The sequence below is a fragment of the Entelurus aequoreus genome, linkage group LG06, assembly GCF_033978785.1.
Source record: "Entelurus aequoreus isolate RoL-2023_Sb linkage group LG06, RoL_Eaeq_v1.1, whole genome shotgun sequence".
NCBI lineage: Eukaryota > Metazoa > Chordata > Actinopteri > Syngnathiformes > Syngnathidae > Entelurus > Entelurus aequoreus.
In genome coordinates, this window is record NC_084736.1 from 35,775,729 (window position 1) to 35,800,501 (window position 24,773).

Consider the following 24,773-nt stretch of genomic DNA (forward strand, 5'->3'; position numbering starts at 1 on the left):
GTCAACAATAGTAGTCAAAAGTTGAGAAAACGCAAAAATCTTGTTGCATCATGTTGCCTTGAAAATTTGCGTTTTCTCAACTTATTTTTTTTTTCAGTGTGGAGAAGGACTATCGGGCGGCACCAAAGCTGTTCTGGAAGACCATACTGCACCTCAGGAGGGGGAGCAGGGAACCATCCAAGCTGTGTACAGCAAGGATGGGACTCTGCTGACTTTAAGTGAGGAAGTCGTAGGGCGTTGGAAAGAGCACTTTGAGGAACTCCTGAACCCAACTACATCAGACACACCCTCCCTAGCAGGAGCGGAGCCTGAGGATGATGGGGGATTGACGTCGATATAGGGCTGGGCGATATATCGATATACTCGATATATCGTGGGTTTGTCTCTTTGCGATATAGAAAATGACTATATCGTGATATTCGAGTATACGTTCTCACAGTTGCTTTTAGCTGCGGGCATTACACTACAGGCTTTTTTCACTCTTTCTTGCTTCTCACAGAGACTTAAAACAAGCGCACCTTCTTACATACGTCACATGCTGTCGCGTCATACGCCCTCGCTGAGCAGAGAGGTAGCAGCATGGGCAACGTTAGCTGTGATGCTAGCGGAGTGGTGCGAGTGGTAATACGAGAGAAAGAAGGTGTGAATGTGATAAATGAAGGAAAAATTAATTCCTAAAAAAATAGCACAGGGTCCATCGTCTGGCGGTGGTTTGGCTTCAAGCGGGAAGATGTCGAACAAGTATGCGTGTGACAGTTTGACCCCACACTGTCACTGTTTGACCTTAGACTTCCTCACAAACCGTGCACATTTGTTAGGAAGCTCAATATGGACAAACTACAAACATTCAATCCTGTTAGTCATTGAAAAGCATGCGCTCAACAAACAAATTGTTACCTGTCACTCACCATGGCTCTGAACAGTTGACTAAAAGAGTCAGGATGGGGTTGAGGGCTTTATATAGGTGAACACACCTGCATTCACTAATTAGGCTAAATTTGTGTCGAACCATGATTCTCAAAAGCTGGGTGTTACAGAAGGACACTGGACATTTGAAAGTTGTGTTTAAGCCTGAATACACTGTGGACAAAAATGACTGCTCTACACATGCAAAAGTACTATGTGAATACTTTTTAGACATGTGATGGTTATTTATGGTGTAATTTACAAAATAACTGTTTTTCTTAATTCCCCCTGTCAAATTGGTCAGCAGGAAACCGATGGTTTGTACAGTCCAAGTAGAGTACGAGACTCTGTCCCAGGTGGAGGAGTGTAAGTATCTCAGGGTCTTGTTCACGAGTGAGGGAAAGATGGAGAAGGAAATCAGCCGGAAAATCTGAGCTGCTGGGGCAGTATTGCAGTCTCTCTGCCGCACTGTTGTGATAAAACGAGAGCTGAGCAAAAAGGCAAAGCTCTCGGTCTACCGAGCTATGTACATTCCTACTCTCACCTATGGTCATGAAGTGTGGGTCATGACCGAAAGAATAAGATCGCGGATATAAGCGGCCGAAATGAGTTTCCTCAGAAGGGTGGCTGGCATCTCCCTTAGAGATAGGGTGAGAAGTGTTGTCCCCGCGACCCCATTCCGGATAAGCGGTTGAAGATGGATGGATATATACATATATGTACATACATATATATACATACATATATATACACATATGTGTATGTATATGTGCTCGTATATATGTTTATACATGTGTATGCATGTATAGGTATATATATATATATATATATATGTATATATATATATATATGTGTGTAAATATATATATATATATATATATATATATGTAAATATATATATATATATATATATATGTAAATATATATATATATGTATATATATATATATATATATATATAGTATATATATATATATATATATATACACTACCGTTCAAAAGTTTGGGGTCACCCAAACAATTTTGTGGAATAGCCTTCATTTCTAAGAACAAGAATAGACTGTCGAGTTTCAGATGAAAGTTCTCTTTTTCTGGACATTTTGAGCGTTTTTTTGACCCCACAAATGTGATGCTCCAGAAACTCAATCTGCTCAAAGGAAGGTCAGTTTTGTAGCTTCTGTAACGAGCTAAACTGTTTTCAGATGTGTGAACATGATTGCACAAGGGTTTTCTAATCATCAATTAGCCTTCTGAGCCAATGAGCAAACACATTGTACCATTAGAACACTGGAGTGATAGTTGCTGGAAATGGGCCTCTATACACCTATGTAGATATTGCACCAAAAACCAGACATTTGCAGCTAGAATAGTCATTTACCACATTAGCAATGTATAGAGTGTATTTCTTTCAAGTTAAGACTAGTTTAAAGTTACCCTGCCTTCCGCCCGATTGTAGCTGAGATAGGCTCCAGCGCCCCCGCGACCCCAAAAGGGAATAAGCGGTAGAAAATGGATGGATAGTTTTAAAGTTATCTTCATTGAAAAGTACAGTGCTTTTCCTTCAAAAATAAGGACATTTCAATGTGACCCCAAACTTTTGAACGGTAGTGTATGTATATATATATATATATATATATATATATATATATGTATATATACGTATATATATATAAATATATATATATATACGTATATATAAATATATATACGTATATATATATATATACATATATATATATATATATATATATATATATATATATATATATATATATATATATATATATATATATATATATATATATATATATATATATATATATATATTCACAAAAGCAGTGAAGTTGTCACGTTGTGTAAATGGTAAATAAAAAGAGAATACAATGATTTGCAAATCCTTTTCAACTTATATTCAATTGAATAACTGAATAGACTGCAAAGACAAGATATTTCATGTTCACACTGAGAAACTTTGTTATTTTTGTTGTAAGACGTGGCTTGGCATTGTCTTGCTGAAATAAGCAGGGGCGTCTATGATAACGTTGCTTGGGTGGCAACATATGTTGCTCCAAAAACTGTATGTGCCTTTCAGCATTAATGGTGCCTTCATAGATGTGTAAGTTACCCATGCATTGGGCACTAATACACCCCCATACCATCACAGATGCTGCCTTTTACACTTTGACCCTAGAACAGTCCAGATAGTTCTTTTCCTCTTTGGTCCACAGTTTCCAAAAACAATTTGAAATGTGGACTCGTCAGACCACAGAAGACTTTTTCACTTTGCATCAGTCCATCTTATCAATCAATCAATCAATGTTTATTTATATAGCCCTAAATCACAAGTGTCTCAAAGGGCTGTACAAGCCACAACGACATCCTCGGTACAGAGCCCACATACGGGCAAGGAAAACTCACCCCAGTGGGACGTCAATGTGAATGACTATGAGAAACCTTGGAGAGGACCGCATATGTGGGTAACCCCCCCCCTCTAGGGGAGACCGAAAGCAATGGATGTCGAGTGAGTCTGACATAACATTGTGAAAGTCCAACACATCAGCGAAAGTCCAGTCCATAGTGGGGCCAGCAGGAACCATCCCGAGCGGAGACGGGTCAGCAGCGTAGAGATGTCCCCATCCGATGGACAGGCTAGCGGTCCACCCCGGGTTGGAAGCAGAGTAGAAAAGAAAAGAAACGGCAGATCAACTGGTCTAAAAAGGGAGTCTATTTAAAGGCTAGAGTATACAAATGAGTTTTAAGATGAGACTTAAATGCTTCTACTGAGGTAGCATCTCTAACTTTTACCGGGAGGGCATTCCATAGTATTGGAGCCCGAATAGAAAACGCTCTATAGCCCGCAGACTTTTTTCGGGCTCTGGGAATCACTAATAAGCCGGAGTTCTTTGAACGCAGATTTCTTGCCGGGACATATGGTACAATACAATCGGCAAGATAGGCAGGAGCTTGACCGTGTAGTATTTTATACGTAAGTAGTAAAACCTTAAAGTCGCATCTTAGGTGCACAAGAAGCCAGTGCAAGTGAGCCAGTATAGGCGTAATATGATCAAACTTTCTTGTTTTTGTCAAAAGTCTAGCAGCCGCATTTTGTACCATCTGTAATCTTTTAATGCTAGACATAGGGAGGCCCGAAAATAAAACGTTACAGTAATCGAGACGAGATGTAACGAACGCATGGATAATGATCTCAGCATCGCTTGTGGACAAAATGGAACGAATTTTAGCGATTTTACGGAGATGAAAGAAGGCCGTTTTAGTAACACTCTTAATGTGTGACTCAAACGAGAGAGTTGGGTCGAAGACAATACCCAGATTCTTTACCGAGTCGCCTTGTTTAATTGTTTGGTTGTCAAATGTTAAGATGGTATTATTAAATAGATGTCGGTGTTGAGCAGGATCGATAATCAGCATTTCCGTTTTCTTAGCGTTGAGTTGCAAAAAGTTAGCGGACATCCATTGTTTAATTTCATTAAGACACGCCTCCAGCTGACTACAATCCGGCGTGTTGGTCAGCTTTAGGGGCATGTAGAGTTGAGTGTCATCAGCATAACAGTGAAAGCTAACACCGTATTTGGGTATGATGTCACCTAGCGGCAGCATGTAAATACTAAAGAGTGCAGGGCCAAGAACCGAACCCTGGGGAACTCCGCACGTTACCTTAACATAGTCAGAGGTCACATTGTTATGGGAGACGCACTGCATCCTGTCAGTAAGATAAGAGTTAAACCAAGACAAGGCTAAGTCTGACATCCCAATATGCGTTTTGATACGCTCTAATAAAATATTATGATCAACAGTATCGAAAGCGGCGCTAAGATCAAGAAGCAGCAACATAGATGACGCATCAGAATCCATCGTTAGCAATAGATCATTAGTCATTTTTGCGAGGGCTGTCTCCGTAGAGTGATTTGCCCTGAAACCAGATTGAAAAGGTTCACAGAGATTGTTAGACGCTAAGTGTTCATTTAGCTGCTGTGCGACAATTTTTTCGAGGATTTTCGAGATAAACGGAAGGTGGGACACCGGCCAGTAGTTTACCATGAGGTCAGGATCGAGGTTAGGTCTTTTGAGTAGAGGATAAATAACCGCTTTTTTGAATGCTAGGGGAACAGTGCCAGAGGAAAGTGATAAGTTTATAATATTTAACACTGATGGACCTAATAATACAAAAAGCTCCTTGATAAGTTTCCCAGGAATTGGGTCAAGTAAACATGTTGTTTGTTTTGTCCCATTTACACATTTTAACAATTCTTCCAATGTTATTTCATCAAAGAGAGAGAAACTATTTTGGAGGGCAGTGTCCGTCGTATATACAGTCGTATCTGTGTTAATAGAACCCAGTTGTAGCTGAGATGCATTGTCTTTAATCTCTTTTCTAATGACTTCAATTTTCTTATTAAAGAAATTCATAAAGTCATCTGCTGAGTGGGTGAAGCTACTGGGAGGAGTCCCTTGTTGGGTTAGCGATGCTACTGTACTAAACAAAAATTTAGGATCATTTTTGTTGAGGTGGATGAGATTTGAGTAATATGTAGCTTTAGCTGAGGTAAGCATGCGTTTATAAGTTATTAAACTATCACTCCATGCTTGATGGAAAACCTCAAGTTTAGTCGCACGCCATTTGCGTTCCAGCTTTCTACATGATCATTTCTGGGCTTTAGTTTCTTCTGTAAACCATGGGGTACGCCTTTTAGGGGCCCTTTTTAGCTTTAGCGGTGCTACACTATCAATTAAAGTTGTTAGTGAGGTTATCAATAAAGCCCACATAATTTGGGAATGGTGCCATTACCGAAGGCAGTAGGTCAGTAAGAGTCGTCGTTGTGGCAGCATTAATGTTGCGGCTGCTATAGTAGTTATTATTATTATTATTAGTTTGTTGACAATGAGTCAGAACTTCGAATTTTATAAGGTAATGATCGGACATTACTTTAGTGTACGGGAGTATCGTAACTTTAGAGGTGGTGACACCCCTGACAAGCACTAGATCTATCGTATTACCGTTGCGATGCGTGGGTTCATTTATTATTTGTGTAAGACCACAGCTATCAATTATAGTCTGGAGCGCCACGCATGGAGGGTCCGATGGGGTATTCATATGGATGTTAAAGTCTCCCATTATGATTATATTGTCGGCGTGCATCACTAGATCAGCAACGAACTCTGAAAATTCATTGATAAAGTCCGAATAGGGCCCTGGGGGGCGGTAGATGACAGCCAGGTGCAGAGGCAGCGGTGTGACAAACCTCATAGTAAGCACCTCAAACGAGTTATATTTATTATTTAGGTCCGAGGTAAGGCTAAAGTTTTTGTTGTATATTAGTGCAACACCCCCACCCCTTTTAATGGGACGGGCAATATGCGTTCCCGTATAGCCAGGAGGAGACGCCTCACCCAGCGCAAAAAATTTGTCTGGTTTGAGCCAGGTCTCGGCTAGACCAACGACATCAAGATTGTTGTCTCTAATGACTTCATTAACTAATAACGTTTTGGAAGACAATGATCTTATGTTTAAAAAGCCCATATTATAGGTAGTGGGCTGTTTTGAGGAGTTTTTGTTGAAAGTATCCGTAGTAGCAATATTAATAATGTTACGTTTATTATGCGTAGTGCACTTTAAATAATTTCGACCATATCTAGGAATTGAAATGACAGGAATTTTCAGATTGTTTGCCACCTCAGTAAAATGCATGTCCATCTCTGACGCAGAAAAAACATGATGTGAGTTGTATATTATTCTAAGAGAATTGCTATGTGTGCAGGGATTATCCAGCCTGGCACTGGCTAGTTCTAGCTTAACAGACTCCTTATTAGCGCTTCTTTGAGGATTAGCCTTCAGCTTTTTTGTTAGCCCCGCTAACAACAACGCCTTTAGCTTTGTTGTTAGCCCCGCCCGACATCCCCGCTTCTGCTTCCGAGCACACCGCTTACGTCTCTTTCGTTGACGGTCCCCGCTGGTAGTGGACCCCGCTGCTTCAAAGGCCACTGCTGGATGTAGCTCGCGAAGAATTCCCAAGCTAGCGAGTAGGTCCACCGTACACGCATCTTTCAGCCCAAAACGGCCCGATCTCTCCACATCCAGAATCGTATGTCGGTCGTAAGTGATCACGGAGTGAACACGCTGTGAGCCAGCCATGAGATTGACTGAATTGACGGGTATTTTTGCCAAATCGGTCTACACTTCCAAGAGCGCCTGCAAGAAGCTGCCGCCGTGAAGCGCCGCCATCTTGACATGAGCCATCTTAGATGAGCTCAGGCCCAGCGAAGCAATTCTGGGTGTTGTTGATAAATGGCTTTGGCTTTGCATAGTAGAGTTTTAACTTGCACTTACAGATGTAGCGACCAACTGTAGTTACTGACAGTGGTTTTCTGAAGTGTTCCTGAGCCCATGTGGTGATATCCTTTACACACGGATGTGGCTTTTTGATGCAGTACCGCCTGAGGGATCCAAGGTGCGTAATATCATGGCTTACGTGCAGTGATTTATCCAGATTCTCTGAATCTTTTGATGATATTACGGAGCGTGGATGGTGAAATCCCTAAATTCCTTGCAATAGCTGGTTGAGAAATGTTGTTCTTAAACAATTTGCTCAGGCATTTGTTGACAAAGTGGTGACCCCCGCCCCGTCCTTGTTTGTGAATGACAGCATTTCATGGAAGCTGCTTTTATACCCAATCATGGCACCCACCTGTTCCCAATTAGCCTGTTCACCTGTGGGATGTTCCAAATAAGTCTTTGATGAGCATTCCTCAACTTTCTCACTCTTTTTTGCCACTTGTGCCAGCTTTTTTGAAACATGTTGCAAGCATCAAATTCCAAATGAGCTAATATTTGAAAAAATAACAAAAATTCTCAGTGTGAACATGAAATATCTTGTCTTTGCAGTCTATTCAATTAAATATAAATTGAAAAGGATTTGCAAATCATTGTTTTTATTTACCATTTAGACAACGTGACAACTTCACGGTATATATGTATATATGTATATTAGTGTACTGTATGTATATATATACATACATATGTGTGTGTGTGTATACTTTACATGCAGTTGGCTTTCGGCCCTCGACCAAATCTTTTTAGCCCCCCAAAAAAGGCTGAATAAAATAAATGAAAAAATAAAAGTTAATTTAAGATGACTTTCCTGTGGGCTGTCAGGAAGTTAACAAAAAAAATGATGTGGTGGCAATAGTGGATTTGCAAAGTGTGTTAATGATGAGAACAGACATTGATTACTGACTTAAACAGTTGGCCACTTCCTTGTAGGACTTCTTCTTGCAGCATCCTCGACACAGACTGAAGACACACTTGTTTCCCTGCACCAACACAACAAGCCAACAGTCAAGTATGTACACAGACTGAAGACAAACCAACAACATCAAGACAACAGTCAAGTATGTACACACCCACAACAACAAGACAACAGTTAAGTATGTACACACCGACATCATCAAGACAACAGTCAAGTATGTAGATGACAACAAGACAACAGTCAAGTATGTACACATACTGAAGACACACCAACAACATCAAGACAATGGTCAAGTATGTACACACCAGTGACGTGCGGTCACTAGAGGCAGGGGAGGCGGGGCCTCACCTGCCATCATGGAAAGAAAAAAAATGTAAAAAGAAATTTTTTTTATTAAATTGTTATATGTATTCAGTGATTATACTATAAAGTTATTTTCCATTTAACTTCACCAGTTTTAGATTATTTTTATTCAAAATCGCTGAATTTTCACATTTGCCGTTCAAATACTGAGAAGAGACGGTGCGGTGATAAGCAGCCAGTTGAGGCACTTGTGCCTCAACATGGATTGCGGACTCGGCTAACTGCTGGCCTGCTGTGCAGTGAGACCGTATTGCTATATGAATTATATTGTACATTTCCATAGTTTAGTTAGCTGAGGTATATAATGTACAGTGTATTTTGTCAACAATTGTATGTGTGTAAAGTATTTCTTGTGCTGAGCAATCATAAAACTGCTGCGAAGACGCACTTTGGGAGGCTCGCAGTAACCCAGCCTCCTTGTGCCGGTTAAAGCACTCTTGCCGTAGAATGCACCCTTGATGGGAGCGCCACACCAAACAAAGCCCACACCCAAACCCTCCACGTGCAAGACAGAATCCACCCAAAAAAAGTCACTTAACAAGAAGCCAAAAAGTGCAAAAACAACAATGCTCGCGCCGGAGGAGCCGTGAACAGGGACACAACATTAGACCAACAACAACAAGACAACAATCAAGTATGTACACATACTGAAGACACACCAACAACATCAAAACAACAGTCAAGTATGTACACACCAACAACATCCAGACAACAGTCAAGTATGTACACAGACTGAAGACACACCAACAACATCAAGACAGCAGTCAAGTATGTATACACCAACAACAACAAGACAACAGTCAAGTATGTACACATACTGAAGACACACCAACAACATCAAAACAACAGTGAAGTATGTACACACCAACAACATCAAGACAACAGTCAAGTATGTACACAGACTGAAGACACACCAACAACATCAAGACAACAGTCAAGTATGTACACAGACTGAAGACACACCAACATCAAGACAACAGTCAAGTATGTACCCGTATTTTCCGCACCATAAGGCGCCCCGTGTTATTAGCCGCACGTTTAATGAACGGAATATTTCAAAACTTTGTTTACCTATTAGCCGCCCCGTGCTATTAGCCGCACCTACGCTACGCTAAAGGGAATGTCAACAAAACAGTCAGATAGGTCAGTCAAACTTTAATAATATATTACAAACCAGCGTTCTAACAACTCTGTTCACTCCCAAAATGTAATGTACAAATGTGCAATCACACAAATAGTAACACTCAAAATAGTGCAGAGCAATAGCAACATCAATAACTCAACGTTGCTCATACGTTAATGTCACACAACACACAAAACAAACATTTAAAGCTTACTTTCTGAAGTTATTACTCATCCACAAATCCCTCGAATTATTCTTCTTCGGTGTGCTTCACTTGTTTTTTGACACCATCTGTGATGTGGACGCGCATGCAGTCGTAGATCAACAGGAACGGCGCTGCGTGAAAAAAGTCACCCGGTGTCTTCGCGTAAACGTCTATCAACCACTCGCTCATCTTTTCTTCATCCATCCATCCCTTCGAGGTAGCTTTTATGATGACGCCGGCTGGAAAGTTCTCTTTTGGCAAGGTCTTCCTTTTGAATATCACCATGGGTGGAAGTTTCTGGCCGTTAGCATGGCAAGCTAGAACCACAGTAGGACGACTTCTCATTCCCTGTGGTGCGAATATTCACCGTACGTGTTCCCGTTGTATCCACAGTGCGGTTCACATGAATATCAAAAGTCAGTGGAACCTTGTACGCGTGTCTCTTAGTAGGAGACATTTTGTTGTCTTTACAGAAATACACAAATGAAATGAAACGTAATATCCGCGCGCTTCTTCTTCTACGGGGGCGGGTGCTCACCTTGGCGGTTGCTTACAGTAGAAGAAGAAGCGCTTCCTCTTCTACGGGGGCGGGTGCTCACCTTGGCGGTTGCTTACCGTAGAAGAAGAAGCGCTTCCTCTTTTACGGGGAAAAAAGATGGCGGCTGTTTACCGTAGTTGCGAGACCTAAACTTTATGAAAATAAATATGAATATTAATCCATATATAAGGCGCACCGGGTTATTAGCCGCACTGTCTGCTTTTGAGAAAAATTGTGGTTTTTAGGTGCGGCTTATGGTGCGGAAAATACGGTACACACCAACATCAAGACAACAGTCAAGTATGTACACACCAACAACATCAACACAACAGTCAAGTATGTACACACCAACAACAACAAGACAACAGTCAATAATGTACACACACCAACAACATTAACACAACAGTCAAGTATGTACACGCCAACAACAATAAGACAACAGTCAAGTATGTACACACCAACAACATCAACACAACAGTCAAGTATGTACACACCAACAACAACATCAACACAACAGTCAAGTGTGTACACACCAACAACAACAACAAAACAGTAACGTGCTTACACTTCTTTCTTCTTTTCTTCCAAGTTAGCTTAGCGGTTAGCATGCCTGCTCCTGGCGTGTAACATGTTTAGCCTCATCCTCCAGTGATAATAGTATTTGATAACGACACTTGTGATACTTAGAAATGTTGTTTATTTGCCGTAATGGAGGTGATTATCGTTAGCTTAAGAAAGCGCCACCACACTGTGTAAGCACAAAGTCATTTTGTGGAACAAAAATGGCATTTAGTGTTCTGCATGAATCTGCAATGATTTTATGAAACTTACCTTTGGATTCCCACACTCTTCACATTTGATGTACTTGGCTGTTGGAGACATGAAATATTACATCAACATGTTTAATATTGACATGTACATGACTAAGTATTACATCTACATCTTTAATATTCACATGTACTTGACTAAATATTACATCTACATGTTCAATATTCACATGTACATGACTAAATATTACATCAACATGCTGATATTCACATGTACATGACTAAATAATACATCAACATGCTGATATTCACATGTACATGACTAAATACTACATCAAAATGCTGATATTCACATGTACAAACCCCGTTTCCATATGAGTTGGGAAATTGTGTTAGATGTAAATATAAACGGAATACAATGATTTGCAAATCATTTTCAACCCATATTCAGTTGAATATGCTACAAAGACAACATATTTGATGTTCAAACTGATAAACATTTTTTTTTTGCAAATAATCATTAACTTTAGAATTTGATGCCAGCAACACGTGACAAAGAAGTTAGGAAGGGTGGCAATAAATACTGATAAAGTTGAGGAATGCTCATCAAACACTTACCAGTATTTGGAACATCCCACAGGTGAACTGGCAAATTGGGAAAAGGTGGGTGCCATGATTGGGTATAAAAGTAGATTCCATGAAATGCTCAGTCATTCACAAACAAGGAGGGGCGAGGGTCACCACTTTGTCAACAAATGCGTGACCAAATTGTTGAACAGTTTAAGAAAAACCTTTCTGAACCAGCTATTGCAAGGAATTTAGAGATTTCACCATCTACGGTCCGTAATATCATCAAAGTGTTCAGAGAATCTGGAGAAATCACTGCACGTAAGCAGCTAAGCCCGTGACCTTCGATCCCTCAGGCTGTACTGCATCAACAAGCGACATCAGTGTGTAAAGGACATCACCACATGGGCTCAGGAACACTTTAGAAACCCACTGTCAGTAACTACAGTTGGTCGCTACATCTGCAAGTGCTAGTTAAAACTCTCCTATGCAAGGCGAAAACCGTTGATCAACAACACCCAGAAACGCCGTTGGCTTCGCTGGGCCTGTACTCATCTAAGATGGACTGATACAAAGTGGAAAAGTGTTCTGAGGACGGCGTGGCGAAGTTGTTAGAGTGGCTGTGCCAGCAATCGGAGTGTTGCTGGTTACTGGGGTTCAATTCCCACCTTCTACCTTCCTAGTCACGTCCGTTGTGTCCTTGGGCAAGACACTTCACCCTTTGCCTCTGATGGCTGCTGGTTAGCGCCTTGCATGGCAGCTCCCGCCATCAGTGTGTGAATGTGTGTGTGAATGGGTAAATGTGGAAATACTGTCAAAAGCGCTTGGAGTACCTTGAAGGTAGAAAAGCGCTATACAAGTATAACCCATTTATCATTTATCATTTCTGTGGTCTGACGAGTCCACATTTCAAATTGTTTTTGGAAACTCTGGACGTTGTGTCCTCCGGACCAAAGAGGAAAAGAACCATCCGGATTGTTATAGGCGCAAAGTTGAAAAGCCAGCATCTGTGATGGTATGGGGGTGTATTAGTGCCCAAGACATGGGTAACTTACACATCTGTGAAGGCGCCATTAATGCTGAAAGGTACATACAGGTTTTGGAGCAACATATGTTGCCATCCAAGCAACGTTACCATGGACGCCCCTGCTTATTTCAGCAAGACAATGCCAAGCCACGTGTTACATCAACGTGGCTTCATAGTAAAAGAGTGCGGGTACTAGACTAGCCTGCCTGTAGTCCAGACCTGTCTCCCATTGAAAATGTGTGGCGCATTATGAAGCCTAAAATACCACAACGGAGACCCCCGGACTGTTGAACAACTTAAGCTGTACATCAAGCAAGAATGGGAAATAATTCAACAAGAGAAGCTTAAAAAATGTGTCTCCTCAGTTCCCAAACGTTTATTGAGTGTTGTTAAAAGGAAAGGCCATGTAACACAGTGGTGAACATGCCCTTTCCCAACTAACAATTCTAAGTTAATTATTATTTGCAAAAAAAAGATAACAGTTTATGAGTTTGAACATCAAATATGTTGTCTTTGTAGTGCATTCAATTTAATATGGGTTGAAAAGGATTTGCAAATCATTGTATTACGTTTATATTTACATCTAACACAATTTCCCAACTCATATGGAAACGGGGTTCGTACATGACTAAATATTACATCAACATGATACAGTGCTGATATTCACATGTGCATGACTAAATATTACATAAACATGATACAGTGCTGATATTCACATGTACATGACTAAATATTACATCAACTTGATACAGTGCTGATATTCACATGTACATGACTAAATATTCTCATGTCCTGATCCACTATTGACATTGGTCCCATATCAGCAAAAAAACTAAAAATATTAGCTTCCATGGAAAATGTGTGATATCATGTGCGATACAAGCAGTTTTTACTTGTGTGTGATGTCATGTGCGATACAAGCAGTGTTTACTTGTGTGTGATATCATGTGCAACAGAAGCAGAGTGTTTACTTGTGTGAGATATCACATGCGATACAAGCAGAGTGTTTACTTGTGTGAGATAGCATTTGCGATACAAGCAGAGTGTTTACTTGTGTGTGATATCATGTGTGATACAAGCAGAGTGTTTACTTGTGTGCGATATCATGTGCGATACAAGCAGCCCTGCAGTGTTTACTTGTGTGTGATACCATGTGTGATACAAGCAGTGTGTTTACTTGTGTGAGATATAATGTGCGATGCAAGCAGTATTTACTTGTACAAGCTGACAGACAGTTAACATCTAAATGTCCTCCAATAAACAATTTCTACTATTTAACTCAAGTCATCTACAAAAGGTAAACATGCGAGGCTATAGACTACTAGGAGCTAGCAGCTACACAACAGCTAAGCACACAAGCTAGACATAGGTAATAATCATTGAACAATAAAAGGTGACAAGTATCAAATAATTATAGTTACATATTACTTACACGTACAAAGTCTTCAAGTCAGATTAGAAAGTATCCAGTAACAAACGTGTCTGCATCATTCAACGAACTGTGTCATGAGCTAAATTTCATTATTGTATTTAAGTGTCACCAAAAAAAACCAATTAGCACTCCACTTCAACTTAAAGACAACATAAGTCCATTCCAGAGGTTAATAATAAATATGTTTCATAACTACCATTGTTCTCTAACTCATTTCACTTTTCTACTAAATCATACCTTTTTGTCATCATGGACCAAGACATGGACTAAACGCTTTTCTACTAAATCATACCTTTTTGTCATCATGGACCAAGACATGGACTAAACACTTTTCTACTAAATCATACCTTTTTGTCATCATGGACCAAGACATGGACTAAACGCTTTTCTACTAAATCATACCTTTTTGTCATCATGGACCAAGACATGGACTAAACGCTTTTCTACTAAATCATACCTTTTTGTCATCATGGACCAAGACATGGACTAAACGCTTTTCTACTAAATCATACCTTTTTGTCATCATGGACCAAGACATGGACTAAACACTTATACTAAATCATACCTTTTTGTCATCATGGACCAAGACATGGACTAAACGCTTTTTCTACTAAATCATACCTTTTTGTCATCATGGACCAAGACATGGACTAAACACTTTTCTACTAAATCATACCTTTTTGTCATCATGGACCAAGACATGGACTAAACACTTTTCTACTAAATCATACCTTTTTGTCATCATGGACCAAGACATGGACTAAAACACTCACGTTTCTGATCTGGGCTGAAGTTCTTGTTGGGGTTGCGGGATCTTTTCTTCAGTTTATTTTTGGAGAGTGTCTGCCCTGTCCCGTCCCAGTCCTCCAGCACTCTCTTCTGGCACTTCTGGACTTGGGACTCCTCACCTTTGGCAGCTGGATCTTTGGGCCTGGGATGGTCACACCATGAGAACCAAGTGTGACTGAGGTCATCAGGAGAAGGTGACTACTCACTGTGGTCTCACATAGGGCTGGCAGATCCAGTGAGGGACACCCTCATTCTTCTTCTCATGTCCTCTGGCTATCTCATCCTGGCACACAAATATATGTGGACTAAGGTTAGGAATAGACACAATTAATCCTAGAATAGTAACTGGATTGCTGACAGGTTAACTAAAAAGTAAAGTTTTGGTAGTTAAATGACTCGCTCCATATATAGACTGGAAGTAGAACGGAACATCCAGTAACCAAAGGGTACAAAATAGACTGGAAGTAGAACGGACCATCCAGTAACCACAGGGTACAAAATAGACTGGAAGTAGAACGGACCATCCAGTAACCACAGGGTACAAAATAGACTGGAAGTAGAACGGACCATCCAGTAACCACAGGGTACTAAATAGACTGGAAGTAGAACGGACCATCCAGTAACCACAGGGTACAAAATAGACTGGAAGTAGAACGGACCATCCAGTAACCACAGGGTAAAAAATAGACTGGAAGTAGAACTGACTATCCAGTAACCACAGGGTACAAAATAGACTGGAAGTAGAACAGACTATCCAGTAACCACAGGGTACAAAATAGACTGGAAGTAGAACGGACTATCCAGTAACCACAGGGTACAAAATAGACTGGAAGTAGAACGGACCATCCAGTAACCAAAGGGTACAAAATAGACTGCCCCTTTACTGTTTTGTCAGCATTATTGGTAAACATTGACATTTTCAGGATCCTCATGTGTTTTGAACATCAATGTTACCTGGCAGCGCATCTTCAGCTCTTTGCTAACGTTGGCCAAACTCTCCAAGGTCTTCACCTTGGCCAACTCCTCCCTCAGGTCCTGGTGGACCTGGAGCCTAACACAAACCACTTCAGTCAGTGTGTGTTCACAAGCACAAAGGTTATTTGACAAGCTGATGAAGAAGTCAACACACAGACAATGCTCCTCTCCCAGACTGAAAGACTTGTCAGTCAATAATGTGATGAAAAATAAAAACATGTAGAAATGAGAACAATTAACGGGCCCTCGTCTACGTCGCACCGCGGGGATGATGGGTGATGATAAATTGCAAACAATGTTTGGCAAATGACAGGATGTGGGCGTACCATGGCGACACACTTTGATCCCATGGTTGGCCACAAAAGAGGAAATGTTAATAAGTGGGTTTGACAAGTTCACATCTTGATGCTAATTGCCACAAATGATGAAGTAGCCTTAATACATGAATGAGCATGATGCTGGTGGGCACGTCCATCCTGATGCCCTGACCCACCAAAAAACTATTTCAGGACCCCAGAATATAAAAGTGTTCACCATACCTGACATATCTGCAAAATATGCTGCATGTTAGGGCCTCAAAAATAAAAAAGACAACAATTTCAATAGGGCCCTCTGCAGTGCTTGCTTTGCTGCTTGGGCCAAAATACAATCAAATATCATTCAATTCAATTAAATATAAAATAAAATGTCATTAAATTAAATCAAATAACAGAATAGTAACTGGATTGCTGACAAGATAACTCAAAAATGAAACAAAGTTTTAGTAGTAAATAGTAGTTTTAGTAGTCTAAAACAAGGGTCCCCAACCTTTTTTTCACCAGGGACCGGTTTAATGTAGGCATTTTTTTCATGGCGTGTGGCAGATAAATATCGCAAATAAGTGCATGAAAAATGAATACATGAAAAAACTCACCATAACATTCAATTAGTGGGAGCTCCTTCCTTTTCCCTATGCAAAAAAGCTTTCCATAGACTTCTTTTTTTAAACTAATTTTTGCTAGTAGTAGGCATTTTTTTGGCTTTAGTATGTGATGGGTTCTAGGTGATACATCACATTCAAGGACAAGACCATGGATATATAAGAAAGCTAGAAATACTTGACATTAATTCTAATAGATTTCTGTGGGTTACTATTTCCATTCTAAAAGTTATGTATTCATATTTTGTGCAATGTTTCATACGTAGATACACTGTTAGCTTTTTTGGTCCAATTTTCCATGCGTAAATACATCCGTTATCGCTAACTACTTGTGTAGTAGGACTACCGTATTTTCCGCACTATAAGGCGCACCTTCAATGAATGGCATATTTTAAAACGTTGTTGATATATAAGGCGCACCGCATTATAAGGCGCATAGAATAGACGCTACAGTAGAGGCTGGGGTTACGTTATGCATCCATTAGATGGAGCTGCGCTAAAGGGAATGTCAACAAAACAGTCAGATAGGTCAGTCAAACTTTATTAATAGATTACAAACCAGCGTTCTGACAACTCTGTTCACTCCCAAAATGAATAAACAGCTGTTTTATTATTTTCCCCGAGGTAAAGTCAGTGACGTGGTGTTTTGTTTATCTTTTAACAACAGCAAGGTATAACATGTAGTGCAACATTTATATCACATAGTGGAGGGGAACTTTGCCCTGATTCAATAAACACGTAAAAAACAGTGATACTGTTACGGTAAATCACAATCACAATATGGTAACACTTGAAATAGTGCAGAGCAATAACAATATATCAATAACTCAACGTTGCTCAAACGTTAATGTCACACAACACAACACACAAAATAAACATGTAAAGCTCACTTTATGAAGTTATTCCTCATCCACGAATCCCTCGAATTCTTCTTCTTCAGTGTCCGAATTAAACAGTTGGGCGAATACGGCATCCAACATGCCCGACTCCGTCTCGTCGAAGTCGTCATTAATCGAGTCAGTGTTGCTGCTGTTGTCTAGCAGTTCAGTGACAATGTTAAATTCTCTCGCTGCTGCTCTATTCCCGTGTTCTACTGCGTGACTGATCGTCTTAAGTTTAAACTCTGCGTCGTAAGCTTGTCTCTTAATAAGAGCCATTTTGGGGTCTTTACATAAACAAACAAATGGAAATGAAACGGCACGCCTCGCACAGTCATATATCCCAGCATGCACCGCGCGCTTCTTCTTCTTCTACGGGGGAAAATGAAGACGGGGGAAAATGAAGTCGGCGGCTGCTTACCGTAGTTGCGATTGATTGATTGATTGAAACTTTTACCTGATGGAGGCTCAATATTGGTCCATATATAAGGCGCAGCGGATTATAAGGCGCACTGTCAGCTTTTGACAAAATTGGAGGTTTTTAGGTGCGCCTTATGGTGCGGAAAATACGGTATGTGCAATAATACCAGCACTATAACTTAATAGGCCAAAGGAGATGTGTATTTTTTTCCTTCAGCACAATTATTATATGCAACAATTTAGCACTTATTCTCAATCTGCCTTATGCACTTTAACTCCTATGGTCACTTTGTTCTGACCTGCCCTGATCTTAGGTCATCAACCTAGCTAGATGGAACCTAGCTTTTGGCTACGATTTGGCACCTTTACATGTTATATGTTTATTAATGTGCATTGTCCCATGTGGCAAAGAAATATAGTAAATGGCGACTTCCTATCAGGAGTTTTACAATACATCTATGAACAAGCTTATTGGTGTGTCTGTTGGAACTGGCTAAAGTTAAGTAGGAGAAAATGCTGCAAATGCGCCACGAACCGGTGCCGGTCCCCAGACCGGTGGTTGGGGACCACTGATCTAAAACACACGTTTGCCGATCTAAAACACAGACTTTCAGATGAATTAAATGAAATGAAATCACATGAAATACAAATGTAATAAGTCCACTTCATCATTTGTGACAATTAGCATCAAGACCTGAACTTGTCAAACCCAGTTAATAACATTTCCTGTTTTGTGGCAAACCATGGATGTGCCGCCATGATACGCCCACATCCTGTCATTTGTCAAACATTGTTTGCAATTTATCATCAACCATCAGTTACTTTCTTGATGCACCTTATGCAGCAATCACAGACTCAAGTCTTGTTGAACACCATGCCACAAACTTGGCACACCTATCTTTGGGCACTTTCTCTCATTCCTCTTTGCAGAACCTCTCAAGATCCATCAGGTTGGATGAAGCATTGCTTTTCATTTGAGAAACGAGAGTGTATGATGAATATGTCAGATGGAAATGAAGATAAATGATTGACATTGACAGTCAGACAAAGAATATAGGTGTGGTGACAGTTGAAGAGGTGTGTTGGTACAAAGAACATAGGTGTGGTGACACAGTTGAAGAGGTGTGTTGGTACAAAGAACATAGGTGTGGTGACACAGTTGAAGAGGTGTGTTGGTACAAAGAACATAGGTGTGGTGACAGTTGAAGAGGTGTGTTGGTACAAAGAACATAGGTGTGGTGACACAGTTGAAGAGGTGTGTTGGTACAAAGAACATAGGTGTGGTGACACAGTTGAAGAGGTGTGTTGGTACAAAGAACATAGGTGTGGTGACACAGTTGAAGAGGTGTGTTGGTACAAAGAACATAGGCTTGGTGACACAGTTGAAGAGGTGTGTTGGTACAAAGAACATACGTGTGGTGCCACAGTTTGAAGAGGTGTGCTCGTACAAAGGACAAGTTGCAGGGTGGATGCTTGTGGACCATGTCCAGGTACTCCTCAGCCATCTCCCACACTGGGGGGCTGTGCCCTTCAAACAGTGCTGGGTTATGGAGGTTCCCCTCTGAAAAAGAAAAAAAGGAGTATGTATGGGAGTGAACTGCTTGTCAACACAACGCTAACAAGGTTTGCTTTGAGCATCTTTCATGTAGCAAAGTGGCCTACACACCTGCACTCATCACCCCTTGCACACCTGTCTCCTGGATGCAGCGTTGCACATCACTCAGATGCTGGATGTTGCCGTTAGCAAACACAGGAATGTGGAGGGCCTTCCTGCAGCACATTCACAATGTTGTCCACTTTTGAAAGAGAAGATCAACATCACTCACCGTACTGCTTTGATGTGCTCCCAGCTGGCAATTCCTGTCATGGCTCCTTTCTGCTCCTTGGTCCTGCCATGTACTGTGAGCAGCTGCGCACACACACACACACACACACACATGCATCTTCACAAGCTAGTTCACTTTGGTTCTGCCATGTACTGTGAGTAGCTGCACACACACACACACGCACGCACGCACGCACGCACGCACGCACGCACGCACGCACTCACACACACACACACACTCACACACACACACACACACACACACACACACACACACACACACACACACACACACACACACACACACACACACACACACACACATTTGCATATTCACAAGCTAGTTCACTTCATATTGGATTTGAAAGTAGCAAAACAAGCCTTCAAAACAATGTTCTGTAACGACTCCAACTCAACTATTTGGCAAGTAAAAATACTAGACTGTGTTCATTTCAGCTTCCCACCACACTTCAAACATCACATTCAGGGTGCTTCATGAAGGAAATACTTTTTAGTATTGTAGTAATAACTGGGGAGTTGATGTGTTCCTCAGGAACTCATGAAATCAGATTTGAGCTACCATGCTGTTTCTACACACATGTGATTGGAAGTTCATGAGAAGGTCTGCAGGTCCAGCCCATTTCTGTCTTTTCCACTTCTACCTGCTCCATCATCAAGAGTACAAACAATGTTGATTCTATGATCTGAATCAATCAATCAATCAATCAATCAATCAATCAATGTTTATTTATATAGCCCTAAATCACAAAAGTCTCAAAGGGCTGCACAAGCCACAACAACATCCTCGGCACAGAGCCCACACAAGGGACGTCGATGTGAATGACTATGAGAAACCTTGGGGAGGATCGCATATGTGGGTAACCCCCCTCTAAGTACAGTTCCTAGTGGATCCAACATAACAGTGAGAGTCCAATAAAGAATAGCCATTTGTGATTTATAGCATGAAATTATTGATTTTGTTTTAAAATGATTAAGTGTCCAAATATAAAATAAAAACAAAATGTCAGCTACTCTGCCTCATGTTTTGCCCTAGTCTTAACCAATGGCATCATAGTAAACATCATGGATGTTTCCCCTATATGTTGTCCCCTGTAGCTTCCATTTTTAACTTAATAATTTTCAATGGAAAAGCAACGTTTTACAACTGGATGATCAAAAACCCCTACTCATTACGTAGTTGTTGGCAGGTATGGCAAAGAGACGGGTCAAGATTTGGACACACAGTGGAGGTCGTAAAAAACAAAAAAGTTTTTGTATATATTTTTACAGGATAAAAAAAAGACTATAGAGTGAAACATCCCATGTGCTGCCTCTTGGGGACGTCATTAGGAGACAGTTTCCATGGTTACACACATAATAACACAGCAAGTTATCACCAGGACAAAACAATTATAGGTCCACAAGGCAGAGGGAGACTAGATTTTTAGCCATCATACTTCATAAAAAATCTGGCCAGGATTTTTGACTCTGAGCTGACTTTTATTCCAAATATTAAAAAATATTACAAAAATAGGTTTTTATCATCTTAAGAACATAACCAGAGTCCGCCCCTTTCTTTGTCAGGCCAACACATTGGTGATAAAGAATGCTTTTATTTCCTGTCCTTTACACTATTGTAATGCTCTCTGGTCTTCCCAAAAAGAATCTCAGAAGCTGCACACTCGCTGACCAGGACCAGAGGGCGGAAGCACATTACCCCAGTTTTATTTCCTGTCATTTAGACTGTTGTAATGCTCTCTGGTCTTCCCAAAAAGAATCTCAGAAGTTTTACAAAACTCAGCTGCACACGTGCTGACCAGGACCAGAGGGCGGGAGCACATTACACCAGTTTTAAATTCAGTGCATTGGCATCCTGTCTGCTTTAAAGTTTTATTATCACTTTTTAAATGTCTTATGTGCCTTTACATTTACCTGACCTGCTTTTACTGTATCAATCTGAGATCCTCTGCTGCAAAACCTTTATCTTCACCAAATACCAGAAAAAAGAAGAGAACAATCTGCTTGCTTACTTGCTAAACAATATACATAATAGTATATCCTTTTGAATTTGTTTCTGGATGGAATTGTGGGCCCAAGAATGAAAATGGAATTGTTGAAAGATTGTATTGGATGACTATGACTATATTAGGTGACTTCTTGATCCAACTCTTCTGTTGGATCCCAACTGATCAGTCACAACCTTGTATTCATATTCATACACTCAACTAAAATACAAACTGCAAGTCATGAGAAATGGGAGCATTTCTCATGACTTGAACTCAGAGATGTCAAACTTTGACTATATACACTAAAGACCTATCCTCTCAAATATTGTTCACAAGTCTGTGTTAGTGAGCATTTCTTCTTTGCCAAGATAATCCTTCCCACCTCACGGGTGTGGCATATCAAGATGCTGATTCAACATCAGATTATTGCTCAGGTGTGCCTGAGGCTGCCACTCTGGAATGTGCAGTTTTATCACATAGCACAATGCCATAGATATCCCAAGTTCTGAGGGAGCGTGCAGTTGGCATGTTGACTGCAGGAATGTCCACCAGAGCTGTTGCCCATGAATTGAATGTTCCTTTCTCTACCATAAGCCGTCTCCAAAGGCGTTTCAGAGAATTTGGCAGTACATCCAACCGGCCTCACAACTGCAGACCACGTGTAACCGCACCAGGCCAGTGCCTCCACATCCAGCAGGTGCACCTCCATGATTGTATGAGGTCAGCCACCTGGACAGCTGTTGCAACAATTGGTTTGCATAACCAAATAATATCTGCACAGACTGTGAGAAATTGTCTCAGGGAAGTTCATCTGCATGCTTGTCGTCCTCATTGGTGTCGCCACCTGACTGCAGTCGGCCGTCCTAACCGACGTGAGTGGGCAAATGCTCACATTCGTTTTTCTTACCCCCCCAGAACTTCCATAAAGTTAAACTGCACATTCCAGAGTGGCAGCCTCAGGCACATCTGTGCAATAATCTGATGTTGAATCAGCATTTTGATATGCCACACCCGTGAGGTGGAAGGGATTATCTTGGCAAAGAAGAAATGCTCACTAATACAGACTTGTCAACAATATTTGAGAGGAATAGGTCTTTTGTGTATATAGTCAAAGTAGAAAACAAAAGTGTTGATATTTATCTTCAGGGTATAGGTGCTCCTACCTGGCATCCTGCCTTCTCCAGCATTTGGGCGTAGCGGACGGTCTTGTCAAGGTCCTGGAAGATGCGGATCTTACATGTGATTGGCACCGACAGCTTTTCATTGGCCAGCCTGACTGGTGAATGAAAATGTCCATATTGAGGATTAATGTCAAGTGCAGAAACAAAAGTTATCTTTGGCAGGTTTGATAAAGCCTATCTACTTGATGATTGAATCTACTATAATGATTTCCTTCTTTAATTCAGTGACTCTCATGTGCTGCTCCTTCTCAGCACGATCCTCCACATGGACTTTCTTCTGAGCCCTGGTGTTAAACTATGACTTAATTTCATGACACTGCATAACTATTTCCTCTTCTAGAATAGAATGCCTTTTATTGTCACTATACACAGGTACAATGACATTAAAGGCTGTTATTGTCACTACACACAGGTACAATGAGATTGAAAGCTTTTATTGTCACTATACACATGTACAATGAGATTAAAAGCTTTTATTGTCACTATACACAGGTACAATGACATTAAAGGCTGTTATTGTCACTATACACAGGTACAATGAGATTAAAAGCTTTTATTGTCACTATACACAGGTACAATGATATTAAAGGCTGTTATTGTCACTATACACAGGTACAAAGACATTAAAGGCTGTTATTGTCACTATACACAGGTACAATGAGATTAAAAGCTTTTATTGTCACTATACACAGGTACAATGACATTAAAGGCTGTTATTGTCACTATACACAGGTACAATGAGATTAAAGATTAAAGATTAAAGTACCAATGATTGTCACACACACACTAGATGTGGCGAAATTTGTCCTCTGCATTTGTCCCATCCCCTTGGGGAGCAGTGGGCAGCAGCGGCGCCGCGCCCGGGAATCATTTTGGTGATTTAACCCCCAACTCCAACCCTTTGTTGCTGAGTGCCAAGCAGGGAGGTTATAGGTCCCATTTTTATAGTCGTTGGTATGACTCGGCTGGGATTTGAACTAAAAGCTTTTATTGTCACTATACACAGGTACAATGACATTAAAGGCTGTTATTGTCACTATACACAGGTACTATGACATTAAAGGCTGTTATTGTCACTATACACAGGTACAATGACATTAAAGGCTGTTATTGTCACTATACACAGGTACAATGAGATTAAAAGCTTTTATTGTCACTATACACAGGTACAATCAGATTAAAAACTTTTAGTGTAACTATACACAGGTACAATGAGATTGAAAGCTTTTATTGTCACTATACACAGGTACAATGAGATTAAAAGCTTTTATTGTCACTATACACAGGTACAATGACATTACATTTTTTTACATGGGATTAAAGGCCTACTGAAACCCACTACTACCGACCACGCAGTCTGATAGTTTATATGTCAATGATGAAATCTTAACATTGCAACACATCCCAATACGGCCGGGTTAGATTAGTAAAGTGCAATTTTAAATTTCCCGCGAAATATTCTGCTGAAAACGTCTCGGTATGATGACGTTTGCGCGTGACATCACGGATTGTGCGGACATATTGGGACACCGTTGTGGCCAGCTTTTAAGTCGTCTGTTTTCATCGCAAAATTCCACAGTATTCAGGA

The 24,773-nt window shown here is 40.6% G+C and overlaps 1 protein-coding gene across 13 annotated transcripts in view; it reads right to left on the minus strand.

The window, feature by feature from the left end:
- dus1l (dihydrouridine synthase 1-like (S. cerevisiae)) overlaps positions 1-24,773 on the minus strand; it is an 87,883-nt gene that overhangs the window by 14,393 nt on the left and 48,717 nt on the right. For 12 of the 13 annotated variants that reach the window (XR_009826533.1, XR_009826534.1, XM_062050644.1 and 9 more), the window contains exons 5-13: positions 23,168-23,280; positions 20,000-20,082; positions 19,840-19,943; positions 19,587-19,734; positions 15,936-16,032; positions 15,188-15,264; positions 14,966-15,123; positions 11,231-11,268; positions 8,159-8,234 (exon numbers count right to left, since the gene is read on the minus strand). Coding sequence is in view for 11 of the 13 variants with exons in the window: in XM_062050644.1 (XP_061906628.1) it covers positions 8,159-8,234; positions 11,231-11,268; positions 14,966-15,123; positions 15,188-15,264; positions 15,936-16,032; positions 19,587-19,734; positions 19,840-19,943; positions 20,000-20,082; positions 23,168-23,280 (894 nt within the window). In the remaining 2 variants the exon portion in view is untranslated. Of the gene's footprint in view, positions 1-7,963; positions 8,016-8,158; positions 8,235-11,230; positions 11,269-14,965; positions 15,124-15,187; positions 15,265-15,935; positions 16,033-19,586; positions 19,735-19,839; positions 19,944-19,999; positions 20,083-23,167; positions 23,281-24,773 lie in introns of all 13 variants that reach the window. The other variant, XM_062050648.1, reaches the window with a different exon arrangement.